This window comes from Anopheles funestus, chromosome 3RL, assembly GCF_943734845.2.
Source record: "Anopheles funestus chromosome 3RL, idAnoFuneDA-416_04, whole genome shotgun sequence".
Taxonomy (NCBI): Eukaryota; Metazoa; Arthropoda; class Insecta; order Diptera; family Culicidae; genus Anopheles; species Anopheles funestus.
In genome coordinates, this window is record NC_064599.1 from 53,919,546 (window position 1) to 53,939,464 (window position 19,919).

A 19,919-nucleotide genomic window follows, 5' to 3' on the forward strand; every position below is an offset into this window, starting at 1 on the left:
GCATACTAGGGGGAAAGTCTACCAGACATTCAATATTGCTTCAAAGAGCAACCAACAAACGGTCATTTATCTGGTAGGGGAATTATTGCATAAATAGAAACGACAGACCCTTGATGAATTTTTATACCTAAAATCCAACATACATTTTAAGCAGAAGCAGGATTTGATCTTGCTTGTTGTTTGCGTGTGTTGTGGCTGTGTGTCTTGCGTAATTTCGATCAAAGAAAGCCAAAAGAGCATGTGCACAATTGACTAGAGGTTGATCATTATTTTTGTGGTAGATCTTGTCTGTTGAGCGGCCACAAAACACAAAAGAGTTGAGGCAGGTTTAGAACAGAACTCCGCATGTAAATGAGTACATGCTACGAGAATGCGGAACAATGGAACGCAGGAAAAAATATTGAAATAGCATTAATGGAACAATGCGTTAAAAAAAGTTTTACAAATGGTTCGAACTGGAATGGTAAACTAGCCGTGAAGGGAAATTGCAATGGCGAACACACGTGTGACGTGGGATAGGTGTTTGAGCATGATGCAAAATCTGCCAACGTGGTATTTATTACGAGCCGTATATGCACTTAGAAAAATGTGCGGACGATGAATGTGTTCAAGGTTGAATGGTTGAAATTAAGCTGATCTCGAAACAATTCTTTTATTACATCGAGGCCATTGTAAAATTAAATAAATAATTCATTTGAAAAAATCAGTAACGAATTCACATCTAAGAAAAAGGGGAAGTTAGATATTTTTTACTATTAAACGTAATGCAAATTCCATTTCGTGTGTAAATATGAAAAACATCTTTTACAAAAAACAATAGAAAACAAAAATTTAAAATTTAACCATATTTTGCCGGGTAGATGATCGACGACTGTGCATTGTATTGCGCAAGTTTGACATTTCGAAAAGCTTTCCGTGAGCTGTTTTTCTTCCACGTAGGGATTGTTTACGTTTTTCGGGTTTGACAGCCGGTAAATGTTTACCTTTGGTATCGTATGTGTAATCGAACGGGATCAAACGTTCAGTTGTTTTTGCCGTGAGGAAGAAAAGGGTTGCATTTTATTCACTTCAGTCTAGAATTATTTAAGACGCTTTTAGTGTACATCCCAACATGGATCTAAATCGTGACGATGTGTTGATTCTGTTCGATGTGGATGGCACGCTAACGCCACCGCGTCAATCCATCTCGGAGGAGATGAAAACCTTTCTGTATCAAACCGTGTTACCAAGGGCCACCCTAGGCGTGGTGGGTGGTTCGGATCTGGCGAAGATGTGCGAACAACTGAATGGGCAGGAATTTCTGCAAAAGTTCGATTACGTCTTTCCCGAGAATGGACTGGTGCATTACGAGTCAGGCAAAGAGATGGGCAAAATGTCCATCAGTCAGCATCTTGGCGAGGATGTGCTAAAGCGTTTTATTAGCTACTGTTTGCATTACATCGCCGATCTGGATCTACCCATTAAGCGAGGAACATTCATCGAGTTCCGCAACGGTATGCTGAACGTGTGCCCGATCGGGCGCAACTGCTCTACGGAGGAACGTAATCAGTTCTACGAATACGACCAAACGCATCAAGTGCGTCAGACAATGATTGACCGGCTGAGGGAGGAATTCTCCGAAGTGGATCTTACCTACAGCATAGGCGGACAGATAAGCTTCGACGTGTATCCGGTTGGGTGGGATAAAACTTTCTGTTTGCGTCACATTTCCAAGAGAACGAAACCATTTCGGGAAATTCATTTCTTCGGCGATAAGACTAATCCGGGTGGAAATGATTACGAAATCTTTAGCCATCCGCAAACGATCGGACACCAGGTGATGTCACCGGAGGACACAAGGAAGAAGTTGGCTGAATTGTTAAAATTGTAAATAACGGACGACGAATGCAGTGCGTTTATCTTAGTTAGGTTTATTAAAGTTGCTTCCATTCTGCGGAGGCTTCACAAGGCAGCCAGGTACGCGCAGTTGTCTTAATTCGAATGGAAAGAACTTTGAGTCATATACGAACAAAAACAAATCCGGTAGAAATATGTAAAATGGAATATAAATGCAGTTTCATCTATCACAGAGAGTCATACCCTACTGTTTTGCAACGATCTCGAGCTGTTTGTGAGGAGTAATTCGACATTCGGGTGCACCTTCCGTGTTACTCTCCGATAAAGTTGGGCTTCCTTTTCTCAGCAAATGCTCGCAAGCCTTCGAGGCGGTCCTTCGTCGGGATTACCTGTGCGTAGCAGGCTTCCTCGATCGCGTATCCAGTACCAATGTCGACCTGTAGGCCTTTGTCGATCGCTTTCTTGGCCATTCGCACACCGACCGGTCCGTTCGGGACAATCTCCATCGCAAGCTGAAGTGCACGCTGGTAGGCAGCGTCTCCGGTTTCGTTCGGCTGCACGGCATGGTTAACAATGCCAAGAGCTTTTGCTTCCTCGCCACTGAACTGACGTGCGGTAAAGATCAGTTCCTTCGCTACGGCCGGATTTAGAATGCGTGGAAGTCGTTGTGTACCGCCCGCACCCGGAATGATGCCGAGTTTCGTTTCTACTAGGCCGAGCTTCGCATTGGTAGCCACCACACGCATGTCACAAGCGAGAGCCATCTCCAGTCCACCCCCGAGGGCAGCTCCATCGATTGCGGCCACAACAGGTGTAGGCATTTGCTCGATGTTTACCATCATTTGGCGCAACTTGGACACGAATCGGCTTACCTCCTGTGGCGTAAATGTGGCACGTTCCTTTAAATCTGCTCCGGCGCAGAATATTCCCGGCACCAAGCTGCGCAGGATCACCACACGCACGTTCTTGTCGTGTGCAAGCACCTCGATCGCTTCGAGCAGATGGTTAACGAGTGATTTACTGAAGGAATTGCGTGCCTTTGGACGATTCATTCCCAGCACTGCGATGCCTTGTTTGTCCTCCTCGGTTAGATACGTTAGCTGCAGCTCCTGATTCGGGGCAACGTCCGCCCCGGCCGTACCTGCGCTTCCCTTGGCGTGATCATCACTGAGCCAGCGGTGTGTTGGTGCTGTAATTGTGCGTAAACCGTTCGCACCGATCAAGCTCCGTTTCACAAAGCGTGCAGCAAGCGTGCCCGACTTAAGCATTTTACTAACGTTATTGTTAATTTTGTATACGAAATGATTTTCGGCAGTGAGTTGTCTCGACGGTAGTGAAAGTAACCGTACGTCACCACGGCAAAGGCGCTTATGTTGTTACGCTTACGTTACATAAGAAATTGCGTGTGGAAATCACGATCAAAACAAACGGAGCTTTTAAGCCGTTATTTGGACAATTGGAGCAAGCAAATCTTTACTATAGGAGGATGCTGTCAAGCAAATCGTATGCTGCCGTTCGGAGGAATATCCAAATGAAATGCGATGTGGGATTAATTAGAGAAACGGTTCTCAAATAGAGGATAGTACCCTAAACTAATCCTAAAATCTGTTCTTCCTTTTTTACTTTTATGTTTTTAGCCCATTTTATTTCAATTGTTTTTGTTTGTTCCCTTCAGAAATCAAAAGGGTTTCAAATGTTACGATACAATACACTCTTGATGGAAAAAGAGGACAAAAATAGACGGCCAGCTTGCTCATTGGTTTCTTAACGACTAGACCGGCGACTCGATGTACGCTTCGGGAAATTTAAACGAGTGCTGCCCGTGAGAAAACACACTCGGTAATAGTCCAGCATTTGGGATGATGTTCCACGATAACGTTAACGTCACATTTCGGTGTCCCCTAAAAACAAACGAAAAAATCGTAAGCGCGCTTCTGGTGGGAATGTTTCAGCACAGAGGTTCGTTCACTTACTTCAAACCATTACCATCGTCCCAGAAATAATACTTTGTGTTCATGTTCTTGAAGTCGAGGTTAGCGTTCTCGCCGCGAAGAATAATTTTATCCCACAGCACAACCTGGTTCAGTGCATTTTGTTCCGTGGTGTATTCCGCTGTTAGGTATAGGAATAGCTGCTTCACATTCCAGTTGAACAGCGGATTCAGATCGGTAGCGAGATCAAACGTGATAAACCCAAGATCATTTTTCTCCCGGGAAGCACTGAAATCTGGCACATTTTTGCTGAAAGTGTACAGTTGATGTTTTGATTACGTGGCTCATGATGGTTTGTGCAGCCGGCGTTCGGTTGCTCCAATGTCGGTACGCTTGATTTGCTACTTACACCAGCACTTTCACCGTGTTGATTCGAGCGTCCGTACGATAATCGTAGAAAAATGTGGAAGCAAAGCAGCAGAACGTAAGCACCGAAAGAACGCTCAGCGAGTACGCTAAAATCGCGTTACCACGGGTCATAACAGTATGCATCTTGCGGATGGTGTTCGTTCAGTGCCCTTGAAATGCAAAAAAATACTGCCGGCACTGCACGGACAAGTGCTACCACTGAAAAGGAAGAATTGGTAACTATAAGCACTAAACTTTTAATTGATTTTTAATTAATTTTACCTGATAAGAAAGGCTACAAGTGGGAATTGTTGATATCGAACCTGTGCAGCTTTCGTGTGCGGCTGAAGAGCTCAACTCACAAGTGTGAGTGTAAACGCACGCAATGACTGGAACGAAAATGACACGTTTTCGAACGCAGCGAAACAAATTTCGAAAAACCGATTATAGCGGCTGGTTGAAGAGTTCATTCAATTTAAAAAAAAGATCCGTTTGAAGATCGGAAACGGGATTATAGAAATAATTGCACCCGTGGTACTATGAGATTACATTATGCGAAATTCATGTTTCATAATAAAACCGTTTTATTTGAATTAATTTTTTAGAATAAAAGTGTTATAAATAACCATTTATATTTCAACAAACGTTCCAACCATTGCAAATATAATATTATTACTAAATAACATTTGAACATTTGCAATTTGATTACAAAGCATTGTGAAATACTTGTACTGTATCGTCTAGAAAAGCATAGCAATGTACCAAGAACAGTAATAAAACCCGTTCCTCTGTTAGCTGATAAATTCCATCCTACCATCCTACCAGCCGTGTGCTTCAGTGCCATTTGTACGTTGCCATACTCCCTGGGGAGACATGTCGTACGTACGGGAGACAAAGTTTACAGCAGTGCAGCAGCATTTGTACTTTTTTTGTACGTTTTGGTGCAATTTCAAGCTGTGCCGGTAAGCTTTCGCGTGTAAATGCTACAAACCCCCTTACCTTTCCTTCGACGCACACACTCTCCACCAACCAGCAAGTGTAAAAAACATCAATCTTCTTTTCCGATCCGTATCGGTCTTTGGTTGTTTCCTCTCGAAAAGCAAGCCCGGGTGTCGAGCACTAGCAAGTGAATCGAACGATATTCCCTTCGGGGAAGCTATTTAAAATAAAGAAAAAAAAAACAAACAAATAGTTCTCTAGTCCAAAGCGAAATGCTTTTTGCTACAAAAAGGAGAAAGTAAAATTACGTTCGATACCTCTGCTACTTGTATCACGTATTGCAGCAGCAAGGTTAATTGTTGTGTAAGCGCTGCCGGCTGTTTCGATCCTTCCGGAGGATGCGTTCGTGAATTATCATACAGTGAGCACCTCAATACAGCACGGAAATGGTAATCGAAAAGCGGATGGCGAACTGCTATGAATATCTTTTTCACTTTAACCATTGTGCACACCGTACATAGTTGCTGGATTCTTTCACTCCTGAGACACATTCTCTGAGCCTTTTGAACGACCGATTATAACCGTCCGTAGCCAATCGCTAATTTATGAATGCGAATGGGTTTTGATGCAAAAGCAGCACACCCAATTGAAGGAAAACGAGGTCTTTCGATGGCGATGGGGAAAATGGCATTGCAGCAAATGCAGCACACAACGTCCATTAATCAACCGCACAAAGTACCGGGCGTCTCCATGAGCCGCGGAAGACAATGAGCGAGCTTAATTATGGGCACGGTTTATTTCATGCTTTACGGTGTGCATGGAACCGTTTGCAGGTTGTATCAATGTAAGGTTGCCCATTGCTTGAGATGTGAGTTTCTAGCAGGAATTTGAATTTGGTTAGTGTGATGGACATTTTTAGTTAGGAGGTAGATGAAGACCATAGACATGGTTTGTGGCAATTTATCATTAAACAATAAATAAATTTTCTTTTTAAAAATGCTTCGCTATATGAATATATTATTATATTTTTTATATTTTATTTACAATTTTTATAATTTGTACCACAATTGATAGCTTTGAATATTTATCTTATCATTTTCTTCAGCATAATTCTTCGTAACCTCTTCTAAATGCTCATTATGTAAACTCTTATATATGTTTTTTATATCCATATAAAAAATTAATTGATAAGTGATGGCATCATCGAAACCTTCACGGTATTTTCCGAATTCACTTCCAATAATCAAATTCGTTCAGCTTATTTCCTTAGTGTCCGTTAAAGTTATTTCGCAGGTACCTTTGATAGGATTGAACCGTCTACCAACCTCCGTGTCGTGGACTCTTTCTTACATATGACCAGTACCTCAGGCACAAATACACTACACTCCCCCTGCGGGTGTGCCACAAGGGAGTGTACTCTCACCCGTACTTTTCAACATCTTTACGGCTGACATACCTAAAATGACAAACTGTACCCAATATCAGTACGCCGACGATCTGGCCATTAGCACCTGCAGTAGATTATCGAAAACCGCAATTAAAACACTAAACAAATCTTTACTCATTTACCACAAATACTGCAACAGATGGAAATTGAAGATCAACCCTAACAAGTCAGAAGCAATTTTTTTCACCCGTTTCACTAGCCGGCGTAAAATACCTAATACCAATCTAAAATTGAATGGAGTAAATATACCATGGTGTACCAAAGTCAAGTATCTAGGTATCATTTTAGATAAATCCCTGACCTTCAAACAACATACTGAAAACCTTACTATCAAATGTGAAAAAATACTCAGAAGCCTGTATTGTTTCTGGAACAGATCATCAAAATTAAGTCTGAAAAACAAAATCCTCATGTACACCTCCCTGATAAGGCCTATAATAACCTACGCATCCCCAGTTTGACACTCCTGCGCTAAAACACAACAATTAAAAATGCAAAGAATTCAAAATAGATTTTTGAAAACTTTCTTGAATATTCCTTTTTAGTATAGAACTAATTACATCCACAGAACTTGCAATATTGAACCCCTCGAAATATTCATATCAAAACATAACTCCAATTACTTATCACGAACTAATAATAACCTAAACCCCACACTAGTGGATCCCTCACACTAGTCCCGATCATAACTATAATTGTATTACCAATCCCAACTCCTTTCTTTCCTATCCTCTACCTCTCCAACGACATTCACTGTTAGATAATTAAGATTAGGTTTAGCTTTTCTCTTCTCTCGTAACCTGGCGTCATTCTTTATATATATATAAAAAAAAAACAAAAAACAAAATTCTTTTTTTTTCTTGTCCTGTGGTGGGTTTTGTTAAATTTCCCACTGCATTTTCCAAACGCCTAAAGGCAATGCTAACTAGCAACATAGAATACAAACAGCAAAGCTATATAAAAATTCACTTATATTGAGGAAAGCACCAAAGCAAACCCACTGTGTAAACATCTGAAAATGTACTTGTATACTTATTATCACGAACAATAAATAAAAACTACTACTACTACTACTACTCAGGCACAAATACAACGATCGTTATTGTATGACATTATGGCATAAATTATCTTAAACCATTGCAAAAACTTATTCCAATCGTATAAATTTCTAAGCTCATAAAAACCACTCAACAGATGAAACGGCAATGTACCAGTAGTTGGTCACGTCATTAAAATGGCACCCGACAACCCAACCAGTAAATTCTTTGACCTTAGTTATTTCCGCCGTGGACAGTCGTAGTGCCGAATGTAGATAATAACCACGTGATGCAGAACGGCCAGGCCATATCTAGTCCTTGGGACGGGTAGACGACCAGGATGGGATCTGATACCCAGTTACTTCGTGTGGATCGGACCCCGGATTCACATCCCCAAACGTGATTCAGTTAAGGAGTTGAATTTGTTATTGTAATACCAACCCATCCACAAATGATCAAGTGCATTGTAAAAATGTATCCATAAATCCGTTAGTATGACAAAATGTAATTGAGATTAATGGTGGATTTCGTACAACAAATGATAGATAATAGATTGCAAATCCGGCGAGTTTGGGCAGGAAAGGGAGATGCACTTGATTGCAGGCAGATTAGCGGTTGAAATGCTGAAATGATTTACAATGTGCACGATAAGCCTAAACAGAATAATGGCTCAAGTGGAAGATTAGTTTGGTGAATAATGTTTGTTTTACATCGTGGTGCAAAATGAAAATAAAAAAACGGATCTCCAATCTCAACACGGTGTGCGCACGATTGAAAGCTAACAAATTAAATTGCAACGCGTGAGGGAAGGGGAAAAAAATTAAACAAACCACGCCACGAAAAACAAAGAGGTAAACAATGAATCGCAAGTATCGTTGTCCAATGTTTGCTACCGCTGGTGCGTTACGTCCATTTGTTTGCACGATTCCGACCGCTTGTGTGCGTGCCGTGGTCTCTGTTGATGCTGTTCTGTGTGCGTTTTTTTTTTTCGTTTGTAGCTTGTTACATTTCATTACCGTCGTACGTGATGGAAGAGGATTTAATTGAATTTATTATTTACTATACAGCGGGACAGAGTGTCTCTGCTTTCTTTATTTATTTCGATCAACCGCGGTTGACTGTAAGTGGGCTTGTTTTCGATCGAGACAGGTAATTAACGTAAATGTTTCTAGTCTGGCAATACATAAAGTCCTAAGAGTTGTAAAGACTTTAATCATTTCGAGTACTTTGCTGCTCTGCATTTATAGATGCGAACTCTGAAACAATTTCAGAATTCAATTTTATATTCTTTTTTCAAATAACGACTAATATCGTAAGGCCGATATCTGTGTGTTAAGATCTGCAATTTGCAGTATTTTGTATGTAGATTTTTAATAGATTCTTATAGAAGAGAGAAAGAAAGAGAGTACACGAAATTTCGGCAACTAAAAACCTAATACCTTCGCGAGGCGTTTTCATAACATCTCTAAAATAGCAATTATTTCAAGCTGCCGCATCACTATTAATCTTGGATAAAAACATAAATTTTATGAAAAGAAAACAAAAATGTTCTGTTCAGTTAATCGAGGGCTTCAATTTTTCATTACATGAGCTGGAGTATTTAAATATTTCTTTCTGAATACTTTGAAAGTTTCTTTTTCTTCTTGACCTAACGACCTCTGAGGTCATGCTGTCCAATTTCTGGATTACTAGACTTATTTTTACCACATAACCGGATATTTAGTCCTTGCAAAAGGGAGAACGGTCCGGATGGGATTTGATCCCCGGTCCTGCCGTGTGGAAACAACGCCATTTATCAAATACAGGCTCCAGTCGCCGACTTTCGAACTTTGAATATTATAAAATGTCTGTGATTCTTGCAGCTCGCTCATTTCACGTTACCAATATAATAATTTAGTTTTTTTTCCTCTTTACTATCCCCCCCAAAAAAAACCGTTCGAATGAGAAGTGATCATGAAGTAAAAAATTCCTCACGTACCTTTCGATTTGATGATTCGTTCACAAATTGGCATATCGATTGAGGGTAGGTTCCACGTGAAGGGTGTGTGTGTGTGTGTGACTGAAAAAGTATCGTAAACAGGCGAAACGTGCAGGAATTTGTTCCGAAAGAAATGCAAAACGCACCACGTCTTAAGATATTCTGTAAGTAGTTCCGGGGCATTTCGCACGTTCTCACCTGTTGTGTATGGAGGGTACACAGATGTTCATCCGGTTCGTGGTTATGCCCGTTAGTGGAAAGTTTTCTCTTGTGTTGTTTCGTACGTAGAAGATTGTTCCTTATTTTAGTTATATTTCCTGTTCGACAACTGCTTGCTGGCGTTCGGCGGGTTAGGAACGTGATGCACAATTGTGGGCAAACCATTCGCATACTGAAGATAAAACGTTTCAGATGTCAGCAGAGAGCCGTAAAGAACTGTGTAAAAGAAAAATGCTTCAAATTTTTGCACAAGTTTTACGACAGTTATTTCGAGGATTTGCCACAGTTGGATACAGATTGTCTAACAATTGCCACAACATTTTTTTGGAATTTCCCAAGGGGAATTTTTTCAATAAATTTTAATAGTTTTCTTTAAGTTTTCCAGTATATTTTGATGGACTTTCCAGTACTAGATTTCCACTTTTTTGTAAACAATTTTATTCACCAGCACAATTTAGGAGTTAACCAATAATTTAGTGTTCTTCTGGCTGTTAATATATTTTTTGTCACATTTACCTACATTATACATTTTTGTCACAGAGAATTTTCGATCAGTTTTCCTCGAGGCTTCCAATATTTTTCCTCTAAATATATACCATTTGTAGAATAATCCAAGGTTTGCAGAAGTTTTATAAAGTTTTCCCTGCAGTAAATCTTGATCTGTGTACATTACATTTTCATGATATTGACTATTTTCAGCAATTTTCTACGAATATTACAGTGAGAATTCACTGGTTTTACGGTATAATTTCTTCTATTTTATATTCTAATAGTTTTCCACTTGAGTTTTTGGAGATTTTTACAATTTTTCTAAAACATTTCTGTTTTCCATGAATGTTTCTACAGTTTTGTACATTTGTTTCAGAAATATTTTTAAGGTTTTCCAGCAACAGTTTTCTACAGAATTTACAGTTGTTTTTTAGACCTATTCATTGGGGTTTTCAGAACTAATGTCATTCTTCTACTGTTCTATCAATAGATCACAAGATTTCTTGCAGGTTCCTACAAGTTATACAGCAGATTTTTTTTTGGTGATGTTCACACCTTCTTTAGAACAACCAGCCTCATCAAGCAGTCATAATGCATGACGGCGTAACACTGTAACTGGGTCGATCAGCTAGCAAGAAGGGAAAATAGTATTGAATCGTGCATAACTGTGCTCTTTGCTTGCTGTTCTCAGAAATGGAAGAAAGTTATTTCTATCCAACACACCATCCGCAAACCGCAAGAATACAACAGAGAACTCAACACGTTTTACCTTGGACGGGGAGACTAGTGTTTACAGCATTTTCTAACCTGTTTCTCTGTACAGGTGTGGTTTTGCAACGTTTCACCAAGGGAAAAGAGATAGTTTGTGAATATACAATGTTCAAAGGTAATGAATTCGAAAGAATATAAGAAGCTGCGGGGTAAGTAAGGCCAAATGAAGATGCAATAAGATTATTTTGAAGAGCGGTTTGAAGGAAATAAGTTTGGGTCTGGGAGATGAAGATCGCTGAAATTCTGCAAAATAATAATTTCTTTCGTTTTCGTTTGAGAAAGAATAAAATGTAAAGAATAGCTTGGTTTGAGATGTATGCATTTGATGTATACTCTTTTAAAAAAATTAAATTAGACTAATTTTATTCGAAAACAGAAAGCATACACCTAAGAAGTAAAAGCCTAACACACTTAACAGCTGTTCAACAATGTAGAAAGCCTGGCGAGAAATAGCCGAAAATGCTCTCTAGCAACCCAATTTTAAACACGCGTGGTGAAATGCATCATCTCGATGCATATTAATGCTGTGTTTGTAAAACCGGAAACCGTTTCACTACAAAGTTGCACATAAATATGTATGTTGACTAGAAAAGAGTATGAAAGAGAGCGTGAAAATGCGACCTGAGAAACAATGCTGCTAAACTACAAGATGCACTCAAATCTAGCAAAATATCCGGGTAAAGCTCTTGCACAAAAGTTTCCCCAAGCCGGAGTTGACATACGTTATGGCATTGGTTACCGGCAAGGTGCATGAAAAGTGGTGAAAAAAAACCAGTGGAGAACACAAAAACAAGCGTGTCCTCAACTTTCCATTTTACTAAAACGAAAAGTTTTCCACCCAAAAGCATTCTTATACGTACGAGCGCACCAGAGGTTGTTGTATTTCTTCCCCGTGCTATTCCCCCATCTCCTCCTTCCCGCTGGTAGAATGCTTTGAAAAGGGCAAGGAAGAAAAGGTTTTCGAAGTCCTAGAAAGCCCTTTCCTTTCACAACGATCGAGGCGAACGGCAGCAGGCAGACAAACTGGATGCTTCATTGCGAGTTGCATCTTTCCGAGAGTTCCATAGCTGGTATAGAAGTAAATGGGCGAAAAGAGAAATATAGCGAGCATTCGCTTCCTTAAAGAAGGGATAAAAGGAAATAAACACAGGGATGTTTGCGTATGGTATGCAATAGGAAAACTTTCTCTCATGCTGCTTGCACTCTCATCAACGAAGCTTTTTATCGGTTGGATTGTTTGCAACGATGGGATTTGTATTTCCAATATCAAACCACTACCATGGTTGCCAGATTGATAACCATCACCGGTAAAAGTTTACAGTCGTGAAAGACATAACCATAACCTAGTGGTTATGTGTGTTGCTCAAGTAGTGTGTAGCGAACCATGTACGATTTAAAACTTTTGATAGTCAAACCCTTTTCAAGGAGGGCACTTGAGGTGTACATCATAGTACGGAGATTGGGAACATTTCAATTGGTTGCTATACTGTACTGACTGGGATGAAAATAGTTAGCAAGCATTTTTTGTTCCGAGAAGTTAACCAGATTTTCACATCAATATTCAATGTGCATGATTGATAAAAGAAGTAACTGGCCTTTATTCCTTTCTGCTAACTAATCCTTCTCGCAAAAAGAGGTCGAGGAGTATTGGTGTACTAAACCGTTTACTTTCATTACATTGGCTAAGTACTTTTAGGCTGCATCCATTCACCACACTAAGAATTGCAACCAGATCAGCTGTCTTTAATTTCCTGCTGATCATTTAGACGAGACTCAAAGACAGTACCTGTCCAAAGCATTGTTGAGATTTTTAGATGCGGTAGAAATGTGGACAAGACTGAAACGTGTGATCTTAAGAATTGGATTGATGATCATTGTGAAGAAGACAAAGTATCTGCTCTGAAGGAAGAATCTTTCATTATGACACCTTATTATTCTTGGACTGATCAGGTCCCTAAACTGGTCCCGAAGACTTGGTCAGGTCGCTAATCCGTTTCCAGGAAACTCGGAATTCTACAAGGTTTGACTCTACCTGATCCAGGCAATGAGCTCGTTGTGCTCCTCTACGTCTCGTGCCGAATGGACAAGCTCCTTACCGGTGGGGAATAAGTCCGGCATTCTCATCACGTGCCCAGCCATCGTATCCTTCCGACTTTGACCACCGTCAGGATATCTGCACCGCCAAACAGTTCAGCTAGCTCATGGTTCATTCTCCTTCTCCACACTTCCTGCATGCGTACACATCACCTGTTGTCAGTGTATGTACTAATACCGCACTAATATGGCTGCGGATCCGAAGTCCCTTGAAGGATAATATAGGCTCTCCATGCACTACTCAGACTCAATACGTCCACGGTGTACAGAATGGTAACAGATCTCTCCAAATATCTGAGCTTGGGTATACGGGGAAACCCAATCCCTTGGAAGATGGGTTATAAGGATAATTTGATCGAAGGGGATAGCTAGCGTCTGTTCCCTATGTTAGGGGAGGCTGGTTGTCCCTTTTGAAACCAAAATAATAATTTCGACTCTTTATGACATGAGTCGCCCGTAAATATACTACTACATTTGGAAACATTATGTATAGCAGCTTTCTTTTAATGTTACTTTTGAATAAAAATAGGAATAGTTGTTTTGTGCCAAACTATTCCCTGCACTCCACGCGCAAGAGGGTCTTCGAGTTGGTAAATTGTTAAATGAAATTCCACTTCCCCCCTTCGGTCTCTGCAACAAAAAAAAAGTTATCGCAACATCAACCATTCGGACATCCGAAGATGACCATTGCCTCATGAGGTGCAGTCCGATTATATGTAGATATTATAGGATGGCTAACTCGGAGGTAGCTATCAGGCTTGACGAATGAGATTTTCAAGATAGTTTTTCGCAGATCGCCAGGAATACTTTACAGATTCTGGTAAGCTGGTTTTGTCAGAAGGCGTATTGTCTCTTCTTATCTGTTTCATATTTCATAGCTTAAGAATCTGGAATATTGGTGCAGTAATGGAATAGAATAGTTGAAGCAATACTGATTAAAACTTAAAAAGAGTAACTTAAGGAAACGGTGAATATTTTTCTGTGTAAAGAATAGTGATTTTAATTTATGGAAAATAATCTTCCTTACGGCCATTCCATGATGCTGCAATCTAGTACACTGATGACCAGTAAAGACTATTGAGCTATTTGGTAGAACTTTTGTGATATTTTCACTGCAACACACCGCTTTGCTCGAATTTAGTTTAATGTGTAAGTTGTTTTTTATTATAAAAACTATCCTCAAATTTATTGCTTCCTGCCTACTGACACTGCGACCGATCCGATCCTCTGCACTTATAGTCGTTCACTTTCGTTTACTACTGCACAATTGCACACACTCCTTTACAAACTACACACAAACAGACACACGTACATACACACGCGCACACGCTCGCACATCATTCACTAAAATGGCTTAAACAACCTTTTCTGCTAATAAAATGTTTCATGTTTTTTCTCTCCTTCTTTCTTTTAAACGGCACGATAACTACATTGTGTGCATTGGTATTACTAATGTTCACGTAATGGAAAAAAAAACATGTCAACACTCGGCGAATGTTTTATCCGTGCTCAAATAACATTGGTGATGGGATTCACGTTGGTCTCGTCACATTGTTAGTTAACATGCTAAAACACGCTATAGACCTAAACTTACACCTTGGACTATGAGATTCACTTCGGTAAACTTTCTATTTCTGTGTGCCGTGCCAATTGAGGAGAATGTTTGGGAGAAAAGATGAAATAAATTCTGCATCGTTGGTGAGAGGAGGAGTCTAAAATTACTTGTGCACGACGACGGCTAACGCGTTTTAATGATAACACAGCTACTGAGATTACACATGTTCGACATGTTGTCATGTTGTTTAAGTATTTTAACAGATGGTGGAAATAAAAAAATGAAAACAAACGTACTGGTAACTAATCAGTGTAGATGTGGAGGAATGCCGGCGGAAATTCGGCCCAAAAATGTACTACATACATAATGCCCAAACGAACGGATATTCGGTTCCATTTTGTCAATTTCGTTTCCGTTTCCTTATTTGACTAGAGCGGTACTTGTGTCTTGCCTTGGTTTGATGGTTGCTGCATGATGTGAATTGGTGGCTTCATCATCAGATGGCCATCATTCGCATTGTGCAACCACTTCGTGCTGTGCAATGAAGAAGCATCACTGTCGTTGTGTTTGGTTGGCGTTTTGTGTCGTTTCGTGACACTAGAACTTTATCACACCGGTGAAACGCGACAATAAAGCGTGACTGCTGGTGAAGATCGGTGATCCTCTGTGTCAGCACCTAACTCTGCCCTAGTTGGTTGCGTCCTTATTACTCTAGTATACGGTGTTGCCCGTGTTGCACTTGCTTGTCCCATGTTTGTCCCTCTCGTTTGGGTTCCCGTTTCTCGTGTCACAGTTTATGAGTACAAAATACAAATCGGCTTTCAACTACGTATCGAAACCCGCGCTGCTAGCGTGCACACTGTGGTTCGCACCGCGTGAATCGATGATCACATCTAAAACTGTCCACTGGTATGTACAAGTACCGTGTCACCTCCGACCTGCGGTTTTTCCGGGTCGGCAATCATCATTTCCTAGGAGACCAGCCGCTTGAACCCGGCACGATCATGGCCAAGCTTGAGCTCCTCGTACAGGGACGGGTTGACCTCGGTGGCCATTGGGACAACGGAATTGTCATGAGTGAGCCCGGTCGTAGCCGTACCGTTCGCTGTGTGCAACGATTCCTGCCGCCAGTCTGCACCATTGCCTACGTTCTGCCCGGAGACGGCTGGAATCTGTGCAATCGAACGTTTGGAGCAAATGATTAGTGAGCAAATGAGTTTTCCGATGACAGTCCCTGCAATTTATATGGCCACCTTACTTACCTGCACATGTTCGACATTCATCTCGCGCAGGTAGCTCGGATTTTCGAACGCAACGCCCCCGTTTGCTTGCTTCGGTCCAAACTTTCCGCGCTTTACGACAAAGATGGCCGCGATCGCTAGTATGATCGCGAGCAAACCGGCAATGATGCCACTGACCACACCGGCGTTTGTGCCGTGCGATGCACTAGTGATGTGTTGATCACCGAGCGTAAATCGTAGCGGTTCCGAAAGTACCGAGGCACCCAAATGGTTGCCCGCCTTGATCACGAGCTCATACATGACGTTCGGTTTAAGCCCTTCCAGCTTGATGCTGGTTTCCTTCGCGTCCAACCGGCTCGTGGCGAGTCCATTGATGACGTTCGAAAGGTTATCGGTTACCGGCTCGAGATCGTGCCAAAACACCCGGTAACCTTCCACAGTACTTGGGTTCTTTGCTGGTGGATCCCATCTGTAAATTAAGGTAAATGAATTGAAATTAATCAGCAAGATTTTACAAGCGTCCTTGGGTCTGTGGATTCCTACCGGATAAGAACTTCCTCATCGCTCAGTACCTGCACCTTTAGATTTTGTGGAGGTCCCGGGAGACGATCACGATTCTCCTGGAAACAACCAACGATCGTACGGGTGTGCTGGAGCGCACAGATACCTGGTGGAGTGATCGGTTCACCGCGACACCAGTTAAGACACCGTCTCGGTACATCCTTCGAGGCACAACAACCTCGATGATCCGAACCGTCGGCAGCACAGCGCATCAGCTTGTCAAAGTCCACGATGCACTCTGGCCTATCGATCACACTTTCGATATCGATATAGAACGAGCATGCGCTCATGCACGCTGACGATACGTTCTGTGCCATGCAACACTCCGAGATGTTGGACGAGGCGGCCGTATTGCGTATGCGCACCGATACGGCTCTTGTCGAGGAACCTAGTGCGTTCTCCGCATGGCAGAAGTAATCGCCAACATCCTGCGAGCTAAGTTTAGCGATCGTCAGTGTCATCACGTACAGCGAGTTGTCCTGTTTGAGAACGCCATCAAATAGAATTTTAAGTGGAACTTTAAATAAATGTGATCATGGACCATTTCCCAAGGATACTTACATCAACATCGTTCTTCATGGACATATCGTAATTACCACCCTGTATCACTGGAACGCGTCCATCGTGATCTCGCCAGAACATTGTCTTTGGAATAGGACGTGCACGGATAGTGCACTTCAGATCAACAGACTCACCCACCGATGCCACCGTTATTCCCGAGGCCTGTATACGAGGCGCAACTGAGGACGGAACGAGATTTGTAGTACGATTGTTTGTTAAACGGTATGAAAGTAAACCATTACTTACAGCTAATGTTGACCTTCTTGGCAGCCTGCATTGGGATGCCATAACCGTTATCGGCATAACAGGAAATGTGTTCCATATCCGTCGTGACATTGTGAATGACGGTAATCATGTGCCGTGAAGTATCCTGCCTTACCAGATGTCCTCCGACGTAGAGTGAGATCGTTGGAGCTGGATTTCCCATAGCCAGACAGAGAATTGTCATGGAACCACCTTCGGAAATGATGTCGGACGGGTGTACTGTTGGGGGCTGTTGATAAAAGAAATTGAAATAATTGCTGGGCATTATTTCCTCGTCATAACAAATCAACAGATCACTTACATCAACGTAAGCAGGTAGGGCAGGATCTGTCCATGCCACTAGCGTTTCTGACGGTAGACTGGTTCCCTTCGAGCCTATCGCCACCACGTACACGATGTGCTGTGTATTTGGAAGTAGATTGTTCACTCGCACCCACAAAAGTCGTGTGTCGATCACGGTGTAGTTGTTGGCCACCTTATGTATCACCCTGTAGGTGATGCTTTCGTGTGGATGAGAAAACTCTGGCGGCTGCCAGGATATCGTGATCCAGGTAGCGCTATGGGCAGAAACTGCAAGCGAGTGCGGTGGAGATGGTGCTCCATAAACCGTACTGGCCGAATCCGTTCGGGAGGTGTTGATCAACAGCATCGACGAGGGCAAAGACGTACCGTGATCGCCGCGGGACACCACGGTAATGCGATAGAGTGCTTTCGGTTCCAGGTCTTTCAGTTCTATATCCGTTTCGGTTGTGTTGAGTTCCTGGAGACACACCGAGAGAAACTTAGACGAGAGGTGTCCAGAAGTGCAATTTAAAATGAATACTTACATGTTCCAGTTTTATCACCGTTTCGTACATGGTCATGTTGTTCACCTTGCCATACTGTACCAGATAATCGGTTGGTTTATTTTCCGTATTGTTTGCATCTATTTCCGACGGTACCCAGGCAAGCGAAATGGAAGTGTTCGTAACGGACGTAACGTGCAGGTCCTCAACCGGTGCCGGAATATGCCCAATGCCCTCCTCAAAGCACTGTATAATGTTACCCGCAAATGGCAAACAATCAGCTGGCGAACTCGTAATTACACCTCGACAAAGGGACTGACATTTGGGTGGAACTGCCCGACGATTACAGCAGGATGTGTGGTCTCGTCCACCGGCACTGCAGCGCACGATAGTTCCGATCTGACCCCGGCACGTGTTGCCCAACTTCTGAATGTCGGACATCTTGGCGTCGTAGCTACAGAGTGGAGCACACTGCGGTAGCAACCCAGATGCGTGACAACATGCCGATATGTTGTAGTGTGTGTGGGCCGGTTCCATCAGCATGTCACGCTTCGTTTGGAACACTAAGCGAGGTGATGGACCACCTTTGCCGTGCGCATTGACGGCAACGACAAAAGCTTCGTAGTAGGTGGCCGCTTCCAGATCCTCCACAATGACCGGTGCCTGATCTTTCTCGAGTACGATGTACTCTTCGCCGCTACCCAGTTTGCGATAGTGCAGATGATAAGCGGTTACCGTGTCCGGTAGAATCTTTGGTGGTTTCCATTCCAGCACCACAAAATGGCTGGATATCAATGGGGCTTTTAGCTTTGATGGAGGTCCCGAAAGAACACCGTAACCCTGGAGCAGACAGCTACTATACTCGGACATGTACTGGAGACATTTGAAGTAATTGAAGTTGATTGCTTTGACGGTGCCAGAACAGAACGAAAGACATCCCTCGGGTATTCCACGGCTTTTGCAGCAGGGCGTATGGTCGACGTTGTTCGCCAGACAGGCAAAGGTGATGTTAGCCCACGGTGCACAAACCATCAGATCCGGTACCTCGGTAAAGTCGGCCTTTACCGGATCACACATCTTCTCCAGACAGGTACGATGAGTGATTCCTTTCTTCATGCAACATCCACGGACATCTGGAAAATGTACATAAATATGTATGTTTAAAACAATTTTGTTACACCAATATGCAATTAAGCTTCCTAGTGAGGATTATGTGCAGGAAAATACACAAAGGAATTAGAACAAATTTGTCAAAATAAAACATTTTCGTTAGCTCCCATTTCCCATCAATCAATATCGCGATAATGTCGATTATTGATTGATTTTCATCATTTCTTATTCATTATTCTATGAGTTTAGAATGTTTAAATGTTGTTTAAAAGCAAACCGGGTAGGCGGTATAGGCCCAAAAGAATAAATGTCCATTGGGATGGTTAGAAAAAAATCCTTTTCAAAGGGGATTCAAGTTTATACAAAATTGGTAAAGTATCAACATCGAACAAATGCTATAAAAAATAGGGCATTTTTTCCTCGGAATCTAACTTATCGATTGCTAATCATCGGCCTATCGCGTAGCATTCGGAATGGACGCTAACGGTAGGGTCGCTATACAGTTACACAACAGAATAAACGGAGACGAACGTTTAAAAATGGATAAATAATCGATCGGCCCTTGGCATTGCATTCGACGAGAGCCCTATGTTTCGCATGTTTATCTTCCGGTATCGTACCAACCGCTGTTAGTACGGTGGAATGCAAAAGTCATGTTGTCCATATCCCGTCAATACGTGCCTTCTGTAGAGT

At 42.0% G+C, this 19,919-nt stretch overlaps 4 protein-coding genes across 9 annotated transcripts in view; 1 reads left to right on the forward strand and 3 right to left on the reverse strand.

Annotated features, from left to right (window-relative positions):
• LOC125768785 (phosphomannomutase) lies at nt 1–1,951 on the forward strand. Its single transcript, XM_049436887.1, has one exon. It carries the CDS (start codon nt 1,112–1,114, stop codon nt 1,868–1,870), a length of 759 nt encoding a protein of 252 aa, XP_049292844.1. The 5' UTR covers nt 1–1,111; the 3' UTR covers nt 1,871–1,951.
• On the reverse strand, nt 1,895–3,321 carry LOC125768779 (methylglutaconyl-CoA hydratase, mitochondrial). The gene has a single exon (XM_049436879.1). The coding sequence runs from the start codon at nt 3,102–3,104 to the stop codon at nt 2,148–2,150; it is 957 nt and encodes a 318-aa protein (XP_049292836.1). The 5' UTR covers nt 3,105–3,321; the 3' UTR covers nt 1,895–2,147.
• A 131-nt stretch (nt 3,322–3,452) lies between these two features.
• Nucleotides 3,453–4,586, reverse strand: LOC125768789 (signal peptidase complex subunit 3). Its single transcript, XM_049436896.1, has 4 exons — nt 4,458–4,586; nt 4,177–4,394; nt 3,810–4,076; nt 3,453–3,737 (listed from the first exon to the last, which is right to left on the reverse strand). The coding sequence occupies exons 2-4, from the start codon at nt 4,317–4,319 to the stop codon at nt 3,608–3,610; spliced, it is 540 nt and encodes a 179-aa protein (XP_049292853.1). The 5' UTR covers nt 4,320–4,394; nt 4,458–4,586; the 3' UTR covers nt 3,453–3,607.
• Nucleotides 4,587–14,285: 9,699 nt separating this feature from the next.
• The window catches only part of LOC125768759 (Ig-like and fibronectin type-III domain-containing protein 1), a 105,679-nt gene continuing 100,045 nt past the window's right edge, over nt 14,286–19,919 (reverse strand). For all 6 annotated transcript variants that reach the window (XM_049436834.1, XM_049436831.1, XM_049436832.1 and 3 more), the window contains 7 exons: nt 18,159–19,249; nt 17,633–18,091; nt 17,314–17,560; nt 17,068–17,246; nt 16,489–16,985; nt 15,967–16,414; nt 14,286–15,876 (listed from right to left, as the gene is read on the reverse strand). In XM_049436834.1, the coding sequence (XP_049292791.1) occupies nt 15,676–15,876; nt 15,967–16,414; nt 16,489–16,985; nt 17,068–17,246; nt 17,314–17,560; nt 17,633–18,091; nt 18,159–19,249 (3,122 nt within the window). In that variant the 3' untranslated portion in view covers nt 14,286–15,675. The remainder of the gene's footprint in view (nt 15,877–15,966; nt 16,415–16,488; nt 16,986–17,067; nt 17,247–17,313; nt 17,561–17,632; nt 18,092–18,158; nt 19,250–19,919) is intronic.